The sequence below is a fragment of the Odocoileus virginianus genome, chromosome 9 (assembly GCF_023699985.2).
Source record: "Odocoileus virginianus isolate 20LAN1187 ecotype Illinois chromosome 9, Ovbor_1.2, whole genome shotgun sequence".
In the NCBI taxonomy this organism is placed as follows: domain Eukaryota; kingdom Metazoa; phylum Chordata; class Mammalia; order Artiodactyla; family Cervidae; genus Odocoileus; species Odocoileus virginianus.
This window is the reverse complement of record NC_069682.1, coordinates 10,097,814-10,110,143: the sequence shown is the minus strand read 5'-3', so window position 1 is coordinate 10,110,143 and position 12,330 is coordinate 10,097,814. Positions and strand designations below refer to the sequence as shown.

Below are 12,330 nucleotides of genomic sequence, written 5' to 3'. Positions count from 1 at the left end.
AGTGAGAGTGCTGGTGTTAATTCATGTGTTTACACCACTGCCGTCGACTTCCACACACCGTGTCTGAACCACATGACTCTTCTCTGTCAATATTTCCTTGCAGTGTCTCTCTTATGAAACAGAAAACTGAGTTTCACTTTCCCTTCATAATAGAACACGCAAGGCCAGCCTCCCTACAGTCACTCCTCTGCTCATGACTTCAGAGCAACAGTTGATGCCTGACGCTGCCCGTCACTTTCAACAAGTCACCCAATGTTTCTTTGTAGCCTCAATTCTCCCCTTTTAGCCTCCAAGGGGGCAACATTAAAGAATATATAGCATTTGCAGAGAAGTTTGAATCCTTTGTGGAGAAAAGTGCCATATGAACTGCAAATATGAAAAGTGCCGTATGAATCTGAAATAGAAGAAAAATTCCTTTGGCATGGTAGTTTAAAAAAAAAAAAAGTCAAACTGTGAGAATTCCCATAGTTTGAAGGTAAAATCCATTAAGATTGCTGGAAGGTTTTTAATGTCAAGCATTTCATTCAGAAACTCCCTCGTCTAAAGCTTGCAAAAATGCTCTAATCCATAAACCCTCCGGTTGAGTTAGGAGTGCTGACAATGATCAGTTTGAGCAAGGAAAAGAAAACCACATAAACCACATCCTCAAAAACACTTATACATGAACTAAGATGAGAATTAACTTTTTGTGTTGTCCCCATTCATAGGTAACTCCTTTTTTTATTTCATGAAGTAGTTAATGTTTTTTATTTATTCTTTAATTGGAGAAAAATTGCTTTACAGTGATGTGTTGGGTCCTGCCATACATTAAAGCAGTTCAGCTGTAATTATACATATGTAACCTCTCTCTTGATTCTCTCTGCCGTTCCCCATCCCACCCCTCTGGGTCATCACAGAACACCAGGCTGGACTCCTGTGTTATATAGCATATGTCTCTTTTCTTTACAGGACTCTGCCAGTTTTCGATACTATGAATGCTTGAAAACTTATTTCAGAAATTGCCCTTCACTCTGACATATTTCAGATGCCCTTTCTATGCAACTAAACTGATTCAGCAGATGTTCTATTCACGATTTACCAGAAAAAAAAAAAAGAATAGTGGGTGTATAGTGAATTCCTGTTGTACTCAAAACTGTAGGCTCAGGTCCCACCCTCTCCCAAGACACTGATGATAATAGGTAATTAATGCACACATTTGCAGGAGCTCTGCCTGCACGTGTTGCCTGCGGAGTCGAAAATGCCATGCCCTTTCCACACACCTGCTCTTAAGCTCACAGGTACTTTCTCACCTTGATATGATTTGTGTAACGTTTCCTCAAGGCTCACGTGCTCGCATTGTCGGTCGATTCCTGCATCAGCTATTCTCCCAAAGCCCCAAACACCAGCTTCCCACAAAACACCAGCCTTTTGCATCTCCTTCGAGCGCATCTGGAAAGAACCTCTTGTCTGCAAATCCACTCTGCCTCTTTTGAAGGCTCCAAGAGGACCTCCCCCATAAAAATCTTTCAGATTTACCAAATCCTACTTAATTGCCTTTATCTTTCACCTTCTCAGGCTTCTCAGCTGATAAAACCCGGACAGGTGGTTTTATTCCTGTGGTTTGCCTTTCTATAACTGCGTTCGTATGCATCTTTCCATTTCTCCATGTAAATAGTACTTACCCCTTGATATCAAGAAGCATGCTTTCTTTTTTTAGCTGGAAACGTGTGCAACTCGCTCTTGTGGAGGCTAGGGGTTGGAGTGGGTAGCGTGCTTTCCTATGTGGCCACTTAATTGGCACAAGATTTGGAAGAATTCTAAAGTCATCACATACCTTCTTGGTCATTATGAAGGTATATTTCTATATCTATATTTCTCTCTCTCTCTCTATATATATATATATATAGAACACATAGTAATATAGAACATGTTTCATTTGTTCTAACAAAATAACAATACACATAATAAAGGTAACTGTATGGAGTTCTTCCTCTGTGGCACAGGGCTAAATGTTGATCTGGAGCATTTCCTCTTAGATATGGACCAACTGCCCTTCATTCTTTAGGGTGCACTGTCCCACGCTTGCCTCTGGCTGTAACAGAACATACCCCAAGGTTGAGCTGAGGTCTGTTCTCCAGTTTGCATATTGTTATACTATCATCTTGGATGTTACAGCATTTATTACAGATGCTTCAAAACACATGATTCTCCAAAAAGCATACTGGTACACTTGGATTTTTTCTTTTTGGCCACCCTGCGGGGCATGTGGAATCTTAATTCCCTGACCAGGGATTGAACCTGTGCCCCTGGCATTAGAAGCACAAGGTCTTAACCACTGGACTGCCAGAAAAGTCCTTATACTTGGACATTTTTAATAAATATTTGAATTCTAACTTTATTGTTTCAAACATGCAGATCTTCTCTTATATAAAGTTTACTACATTAACTCACTAGCCCTTGGGAGAAAAAAAAAAAAAACCCTGAAAAAATGACTGTAACTATTCTTTTCCTCCTTTTATTTTTTCTGGAAAGGGAATCTGTATTCCTGATCTTATTTGCATGATATTTGCCATGTTCTCCATGTAATCTCAAAATTATTACAAGTTTGATAAAATCATAAAATCTCTAGTACTAAAAAGTTCTCACTCTGCTGATAATTATGCACATTTGGCAACTGTTCCCTTATTGGTTCAGTACTTGACTCGATAGTCACTGTGACTGAATCATTTCCCATGTTCTTTATTTTCATTGTCCTGTGCAAAACAAATGTAATCATTCTAAGGAGAAATCAGGTAGAAGCCAGATCATATTAGGATAAGTTTACATTTCCCTTTTACCAGTTCTAGAATGCTCATTCACAAAATGTCTTTTAAAGAATAAGCTCATGTTGTAAGTCCTGATATGTTGACAGCCCTAGGTCTTAAAATTCCTCCAAAGGACACTGTCATGCAAACACAGTCCTTTGAGAACTACACCACTGATTTTGTTAAATCTGTCACTTTAATCTTATATTTAATAATCTTTCACATTGTCAATGTAAACTTTTACTTTAATGAGGCTTTCCCTTTTAGATCTTTTTGTTATTGATTCTTTTTTAAAACCTTTTTTAAAATTTGTATTATTTTGATTAAAATGATGTAAGAAGTATTTTATCAGATGACTCAGATTTTATCAGGGAGTATCGGGTGCTACCTGGTCATGCTGTCTTCATAATGCTAAGCCTGCCAGTTTCAATTTAGTAGAGCTAAAAAAGATAGCATCTTCAGTTCAGTCACTCAGTCATGTCCGACTCTTTGTGACCCCATGAACCGCAGCAGGCCAGGCCTCCCTGTCCAGCACCAATTCCCAGAGTTTACCCACACTCATGTCCATCAAGTCAGTGATGCCATTCAGCCATCTCATCCTCTGTCGTCCCCTTCTCCTCCTGCCCCCAATCCCTCCCAGCATCAGGGTCTTTTCCAATGAGTCAACTCTTCGCATGAGGTGGCCAAAGTATTGGAGTTTCAGCTTCAGCCTCAGTCCTTCCAATGAACACCCAGGACTGATCTCCTTTAGGATGGACTGGTTGGGTCTCCTTGCAGTCCAAGGGACTCTCAAGAGTCTTCTCCAACATCACAGTTCAAAAGCATCAATTCTTCGGTGCTCAGCTTTCTTCACAGTCCAACTCTCACATCCATACATGACCACTGGAAAAACCATAGCCTTGACTAGATGGACTTTAATATGCTATCTAGGTGGGTCATAACTTTCCTTCCAAGGAGTAAGCGTCTTACTTTACATCAAATACTGAAATGAGATGTCCACATCAAATAGCAAACCCCCATGGTAAATACAGAGAATCTATACTATAGAAACATCAGGTGATGGAAAACTCACTTATAAATTCTTAAGGAAATTTCATTAGTATTTTCCCTAGTTATAAAAGTAATTATACCAAGGTATACTTTAAAAATTAGAGAATGCACAAAAGCATTAAAGAGGAGAGTCATTTCTAGCTATATCATTCAAAGATATCCAGAAGTAGGATTTTTGAGTATTTCATCTTTTTTCAGTATTAATTTCTCATTGCTAATGAAGGGGGGAAAGATAACTTTAAAATCTTCAGCAGAGTAGATCATTTTCACATCAAAATTGTATTCCTTAAAACTTGTCTTTTATGTTAAAATTCAGTCTGTTCCAGGAACCCTTCTGTGCTTGTGAATGTATATTTCATGCATGTATATTATGTATAATAATTATAGTCATAAATAACAGCTGATGTTTATAAAGCATTTGGTGTGTGCAAATCCATGTTCTAGGCATGTTACATATTTTAAATCATTTCTAGGCATGTTATGTATTTTAGATAATTTATTCTTCATAGCAGCCTTCTAAAGTAGACACTATTATCATCCCCATTTTACAACAAGGAAATCGAGGTCATCCCTGCAGGCGTAACCGAGACACTAGAGGTCACACAACTGTCAAGCAGGGCAGCAGTTTGGGAGCAAAGTCCATCAGCCTAACTACATTATTTCCCCTTAGTAGAGACCCAGTCATATCAGGGGAAACAATTTTAAAATTGTTTTAAAATTCATGAATCCCTGCTAGCACATGTTACGCAAGAAGAGAATTTGTTAGTTACTACAAGATGACCCTGTGGGACCATTAAGCCAGAAAATACCAACTGAGCCCAAGTTCTGGTGCAGGTACAAGCCTCTAGAAACTTGGGCACTTTATTTCTGACACATTTTAACCAATCTATAGAAGGCAGTGAGCTTTACTAATTGGAACTTAGAGTAGAAATATAAATAGGCCTTAGAAATGAACGAGTCTGCCGGCCTGCAGGGAGCCCTGCCTCCCTCACACACATATGCACCCAGCATTTAGATATCAGAAGTACACATGATTATCTTTGGGTTTCTTTGATGGCTTATTCTTTTTGAAAAAAGGAACTAAACCTGTTTCCTAGGATGTTTTAGCTTGTGGCCCGGTAAACAAGTAGGGAATAAATTAAGTACTCCAGATTCAGAGTGACTCCAGCCTTCTAAATTACAAGCTTACCTAAGACACTGGATGGTCTCCTGACCACACTGACGCGGGGTGCTTGTGGAGCAACGGGGGATCTCGGTGCGCCCTGCCCGGGTGCCGAGCAGGTGTGCCTCGGGGATGCGAGCTGCGCCCTAGGCTGGGTCACTCACTGGTTCTGTGAGCTCCTGGTGTGGGCAGCCCTGACCCGGGCTCCATACTCTTCTTCCCCACCCCAGAGATACGGATGTCCAGGAAGCAACTTGCTCAGTCTATAATTCCAAACCAAAACCTTGCTTTTGGGGGGACATTCAGTAGAAGTAAAGATGTAAATCTTGCAGAGGTAGTCAGCCCTCTGAAGGGGACTCGCCTCCAGTCTGACTCTCGTCCACACTCAGGGCATCGACAGAGTAAGTAACAAGGGTGGGATCCACCAAGGGAGAGGCTCAAGCGCAATATCTAGGTTAAATTTAGACCTTAATGATTTCAAGGCCTTGGCTTTGGAAACCACTGAGATGAATACATATCTCTCATGTGAAAAATGATTTTTTCCCAATTCTTAGATTAGCGAAGTATCTAAGTACTTCTATTCCTGTATATAGCAGTGACCTGCCTTCCTCCTTTTTACTAGTATCAAGTGCTTTTACAGCTAAATTTTATATAAATATTTCACAAAGAAGATGAATACAAAGAAATTTAGATGTTAGAGGCCCCCTAAATTGGTCTCTCATATTTGTATGAGTATTGTGTTGGGCAAAAAATTCATTTGGGTTTTTCCATAACATCTTACGGGTCCACTTGAATGAAATTTTTAGTCAACCCAAAACACAGAAGAACAAAATACATCCCATCAGCCAAGTGATGAAAGATATTTGTAGCTGCTCTGGAAAATACAGTACTTTGCACACAAACACACAGAATCCTTTGCTGTGCTGAAGTTTTGAAAGTACTCCATATTTAACTGACTTTACACTTTGCTATACAGTAGAAACTAACATTGTTGCTTTCCAACATGGTAAAGCAACTATATTCCAATAAAAGGTTTAAAAAATAAATGACTCTACAAGAATAAAGACCTTTTTAAAGGGAAAAAAGAGAGGACCACAGAGCTTTGAATACCCATCTGTGTACGGCATGTGTGTACACATGCTTGGTCACTTCAGTCATGTCTGACTCTTTGTGACCCCATGGACTGTAACCCGTCAGCCTATGGGATTTCCCAGGCAAGAATACTGAGGTAGGTTGCCATTTCCTCCTCCGGGGGTCTTCCCGACCCAGGGGCTGAACCCACATCTCCGGCAGCTCCTGCCCTGCAGGAGGATTCTTTTCCCCTGAGCCTGTTCCCAGCATGTGGTTGTTTAGTCGCTCAGTCGTGCCGCACTCTTTGTGACCCCATGGACTCCAGCATGCCAGCCTTCCCTGTCCTTCACCATCTCCCGGAGCTTGCTCAGTCTCTTTGTCCGTTGAGTCAGTGATGCCATCCAACCATCTCATCCTCCGTTGTCCCCTCCTCCTCCTGCCTTCAGTCTGCCAGCATATCAGCATTAATTATTGCCTTCCATTGTCAGAGAACACAGCAAAGCAGAAACTAACTCTGACTCTCTTGCTTTTGTGGGCCAGGCACAGAACAGCATGTATTCCATAGATATATTTGCAAACCAGGGAGCTGAGAGAGAAACATTATTGAATGATGTATCAAATGCTTTCTTGTTAGCCAGAGGTTCTTCACTGTATCACTTCTTTTAGTGCCCATAATCAGGGTACTGCCAAACCCCAATGCAAACTGACTTCAGGGACTTCCTGACAATCCAGCAATTAGGACTCTGCATTCTCACTGCTGATGGCCCAGATTCAATTCCCGGTCAGGAAACTGAAATCCCACAAGCCATGCATCACTGCCAAAAAAAAAAGTTTTAAATGAAAAATAAAACTGGCTTCACTGATTGGATGGAAAGATGCTCAATGTTTTCTTGTGTCATGAATAAGAACCTTAGCCACTCCCCTGCTGGAGGGAGCGTCCTAAGTAAGGCAACCTTCCTCTCGTAAAATTACTTTTTCATTGACAAAACAGTATGGTTTTGCCAGCTAAGTAGCAAAATGAAAGACTCACCGAATGCTCGGACTCGGGGGCAAATCCTAGAGGTTATTGAATTCTAATTCTTTGTTTGGACTCTTTCTGAAATCAGAAATAATACACTCTGAGCAGGCCTGCTTGAGTTCTTTATAAGAGAACAAAACACGCGATTCAGAAACAAAATACAAAGGCCAGTCGAAAAGTGATTCACCTGCACTCTTGTCAGCTCAGAATCATGCCAGCCCACTCCGTCCTAACCCTTTCTGCTTCTAGGCCCTTGGCTCATGGCGGCACTGACTTAGACGTTAAGGCAGTCAGGACCTGGCGCACAGAGGTATTTGCCCCCAGGCCGAGCTCCACTGGCATAACCAGTAGCTGACTTAAACAGGAGGAAGTCCTCTGACCTCTATTTTGTGACCTTCTGTAGTTAAATCTGTTTAAAAAAATCATCTGGGTGAGGTTCACAGGTGCAGATTTATGTGCAGACATGCCAGCCATCCCCACACCAAATAGATTACTAGTTCTGTGGTTCATGAGGACTCTCAAAATCAGGGTGCTCGGGCGTGCGTGTTCATTTGCTAAGTCATGTCCAACTCTGCGACCCCGTGGACTGTAGCCCACCAGGCTCCTCTGTCCATGGGATTTCCCAGGCAAGAGTACTGGAGTGGGTTGCCCTTTCCTCCTCCAGGGGAGCTTCCCGAGTCAAGGATGGAGCCCATGTCTCCTGCATTGGCAGGCAGATTCTTTACCGTCTGAGCCACTGCGGAAGCCCCACTTTTACCATCCCACAGCCTTGTCAGCTTCAGTAGGTGGACAGTCAGCACCCATTGAAGAGCCTGAGACCATCCCACGGTCAGGTGGGCAGGTCCAGGTGGCCCCTCCCTCACGTTGTGCCCCATCTGCTCCACTGCGTCGGCGCATTCAGGCATCCAACGCCACACCTACCACCACCCCCAACTTCCCAGACTTCTTGGGTTCAGAAATCCCGCAGATCAACTGAACTATCTTGCCAGCCTTTTTGAAAGGGATGTCAAGACAGAATCAGTTCCTCTGAAATACTGAAACTCATTCCTTTGAAAAGTAAGTCAGAAAGAGAAAAACATCATACATGAATGCATATATGTGGAATCTAGAAAAACAGTACTGATGATCCTGTTTATAAGGCAGAAACACAGACACAGAGGTAGGGAATGGACATACGGACACAGGAGAGGAAGGGGAGGTTGGGATGAATTGGGAGACTGGGTCTGATATGTATACACGACGATGTGTAGAGTAGATAGCTAGTGGGAAGCTACTGTGTGTATACCACAGGGAGCTCAGCTTGGCGCTCTGTGGTGACTGAGAGGGATGGGATGTGCGTAGGTCCAAGGGGCAGGGGATACAGGTGTGCATCCAGCTGATTCACGTTGTTGTAGAGCAGAAACCATGTGAAACATGTTGTTGTAAAGCAGCTATACCCCAATAAAAAAAGAGTCCTTGTCTCCTGTCTTAAAGAAGCTCACAGTGGGATTGTCGTGTCTTTCTGCAGGAGAACCTCTTCTTTGTGATGGAGTATCTCAACGGAGGAGACTTAATGTACCACATCCAGAGCTGCCACAAGTTCGACCTCTGCAGAGCCACGTAAGGGCCCTTGTAGGGTTGGGGTTCCCCCTTGTCTGGTCGGGGACTGGGGTCCCCTGTGCCTGCACCTTGCTTTTGCCCACCTGTCTGACTCAGTGGACCTAAACTCCAGGGCGAGGTGACCCCAGAAACACATCCAATGAAGCACCTGTTTTCCCAGCTCCCAAAGCTTCCATTCAGTTATAGTTCATTTTTCTGTCTCGAGATCAAGTACTTGGTTTAAGGAACCACCCCAGTTCATCAGCCTTCTATGTCACCTGAACCTGGAACCAAGATTTGCCCCTTGAATGGAAGTCAGATGGAACTCAGATGGGAAAGGGGTCATGGGTGGGATGTCCACAGGGAAGCTCAGAGTAAAGCCTCAAGCATTCAGCTCTGGGGGCAGGAGAACTGGAGAACAGGAAGAGACACTTGCTTTCTCTCGAGAATAAATCTCCGCCTTCGTTGGCCTGGAGCCACCCTAGATGCTAGCTCCCCAGGTGGGTCTAGTAGCGAAGAATCCACCTGCCAGTGAGGGAGATGCAGGAGACTCAGCTTCAATCCCTGGGTCAGGAGGGTCCCCTGGAGTAGGAAATGGCAACCCACTCCAGTTTTCTTGCCTAGAAAATACCAAGGGCAGAGGAGCCTGGTGGGCTACCGTCCACGAGGTCGCAGAGAGTCAGACACCACTGAACAACTGAATGCACACATACACCCTGGATGCAGGCGAGATCAAGCAAGGTGGGTTTCCTAGGAGGACTGTAGCGGAGCCCCCAGAACCCTCTGCATCCTGCCTTCCTTGGGCCCTCTTCCCTGAGTCGTCAGACCCCTGAGACCTTCAGAAACTGTGGCCCTAGGCCCACCTAGAGGTGTGGGCAGCCTTCTTTGCTGAGTGCTAAATAATCTCTCACTCCCTCCTAACAAACAGTCAGAGTGGTTCATGTCAAGCTGCATTGATAGACTTTTCCAGCAGCTTCTGCAGAAACCCCGGCTGAAACATCTGTCTCATCACATCCAGTGGGTAGCTCACCGCTGATCTTGTTGTCTCCAGGACCCGTCAGCCAAGTGCCAGGGGATAATTTCATGGGATCCCTGCAGCACAGAAATCTTCAGGCATTTCTGCTAAAAGGGTTCTCCCGGTCCCCTCCAGGTCTGTAAGGTGTAGGAGGCATCACAGACACACGCTGTCTGTCTCCCCTCACTGCCTCCCTGGAAGGGACTCCTGCATTCCTCTCCAAGATCCAGCAGACCGCACTTGCAGGAAGTTCTCCCTTATATCTAATCCAGCTAGTGATGGTTAAACTCACCTCCTTTGAGTCACTCATCTTTGAAGGTGGAGAGCACAGATCACCCCCTAACACAGGCATATCTCCTTTTATTGCACTTCATTTTATCATGCTTTGCAGATACCCATTTTTTTCAATAAATGAAGGTTTGTGGCGACTCTACATTGTCAGACGATGGTTAGAATCTTTTAGCTGTATTTTATTTTTATTGAAGTATAGTTCACAGCAAGTATTTTTAATTAAGGCATGTGCAGTTTTTAGACTATTGCTTACCTCATAGACTAGTATAGTGTCAATGTAACTTTTGTTTGCACAGGAAAATCAACACCCCCCCCAAAAAAAGATCTGCTTTACTGCAGTGGTCTAGAACCGAACCTGTGAGATCACTGAGGTCTACCTGTATGCATTCCTCCTCTCAAACTGAATCTTTTACATGTGAGCAAGTCAGGTCCATGTGGAATCTGGGGTCCAGGTAGATTTTAAAATAAAACGGAAAATTATTACATTATTATTACATTTAGTGTTTTTGAATGTTCTCATAACCCTCCAAAATGATAATTCAAGCATTCTAGTTCACAATATAAGAATAAGCACTAGATACCAGCTCTGTTTCATTCTCTCAGGGCTGAAGCTGGACATGTAGAATGGATGCGGTCTTCCTTTTGTTAGGATTAAACAAAATTCCACAGGTACATTTAGCAGAACGCCACATGCTCACTCTGTCTAAAGGGGAACCTTTTTCCCATTAAACATTTCATGTGGAACCTCGATTTCCCTTTGCTCAGGTTCTACGCTGCCGAAATCATCCTTGGTCTGCAGTTCCTTCATTCCAAAGGAATTGTCTACAGGTAAGCTGACTCTTTGGAAGCATGCCCTGGGATGTCGGGATTCCCTGCTCCGGGTGGTTTAATCACCTGTGACGGGAAGTGGTCAGTGTGCTTGTGTGGCGCAAAGTTCCACACCCGGGCTTCCCGCCCAGAGTGACCACGGACGTGGATTTAACAACCAAGGAAGAAATTCCCATCTCAAAGCCGAGGGGCTGCGATCTCATTCTGTCCTTGCTTTCCTTTTCTTCTCCCTCTCGCTTCCCTTTGTCTCATTTCCTCCCGTTCCTTTCTCTCTGGCATCTTACTGTTGCTTTCTCTCTCCGCCTCCTTTTCGTTCTTGCCCGTATCTGCATACTGAGTGTCCTCCTGGGTGAGGGTGGAGGGAAGTTCTTCCTTGAACACTCAAACACGCCTGTGAAAACCTTCGTGCCTACATCTAGTCACCGTACCCAGGACGCCACATGTCCCCTCTTTCTTGAGTGGATATCCATCCAGAACTTACTGTACACCATCATCTCACAACCTTCTTGGGTAAAAGCTAATGTCCATTTCTCGAGGCACACTTGAACTCATTTAACATACAAATCTTCAAAGGCTTAGTTATCTAGTTTCCAACTCACTGCAGATTAGAGGGGGAGATAATTTTTTTTTTTATAAAAGAAAGGAGCTGGACAGGATGCCGGCTGAGCAGCTGGAGGCCTGCACAGTGACTGCAGTGAGAAGAGACAGCTGAGGACCCGACATAAAGGGGGAAAGCAGGACAAGCTCACAGCCCAGGAGAATGGGATCACCTGCTTTCCTGTGACCAGTGCTCATAGGAAGGATCCGAGTCATTAGGAAAGGCTAGGTGATGCTCCGCACGAATTGCTGAAGACAGCAAACTGTGTATAATGCGGTCCAGAAGCATTCCATCCAGACTGGTCTGTACCAGTGCTTACAGAGTACTGAAACTCTACTTGGGGAAACCTCTCCACTTCCAGCGGGTGCAGCCAAGTGTGGGCACCCTGTTTAGACCTGCTGAACCAGATGACTCAGGGGAGGTTTCAGCACTCATTTTTCTTAAGCAGTCTCTCTGACATCCTTGGGATATACATTTGTATCGGGTGGGGGTCTGTCTACAAAATGATAGGTTAAAAGTCTGATGCCATTCTTTAATCTTCAGGAAACTGAGATCTGATCACCAGGATGGTGAAAACCCTGATCAGATTCCGTGGGGTTGTTTTCCTCTATCTGAAATGCCTGCAGTATCCCCAAAGTATACCTATACTGGGGCCCTCTAGATTGTGTGGGATGGACGGATAGGAAAAGAGGGAGGAAAAACTAGGAAGATGGAAGAGAAGAGAGATCTTAGAGCTGAAAGGGACCTCGTGCCACCAAAGCCCACACGCCCCAGTTCAGGCTGCTCCTCCACATTCTGTCTCTTTATCTCTTGTAAATTAACACTCAGGACAAAAACACAATGAGGGTCCATAAGTGTCTTTAATATCATAAATTATATGGGAAATCATGTTCTCTGAAGTGCCTTATGCGCCTCTAAGAAAGAGCACTACGTTTA

General features: G+C 43.9%; 1 protein-coding gene across 2 annotated transcripts in view; it reads left to right on the top strand.

The window, feature by feature from the left end:
* The window catches only part of PRKCQ (protein kinase C theta), a 144,329-nt gene that overhangs the window by 105,974 nt on the left and 26,025 nt on the right, over positions 1 to 12,330 (top strand). For both annotated transcript variants that reach the window (XM_070471940.1, XM_070471941.1), the window contains exons 13-14: positions 8,592 to 8,683; positions 10,734 to 10,796. In XM_070471940.1, coding sequence (XP_070328041.1) covers positions 8,592 to 8,683; positions 10,734 to 10,796 — 155 coding nt within the window. The remainder of the gene's footprint in view (positions 1 to 8,591; positions 8,684 to 10,733; positions 10,797 to 12,330) is intronic.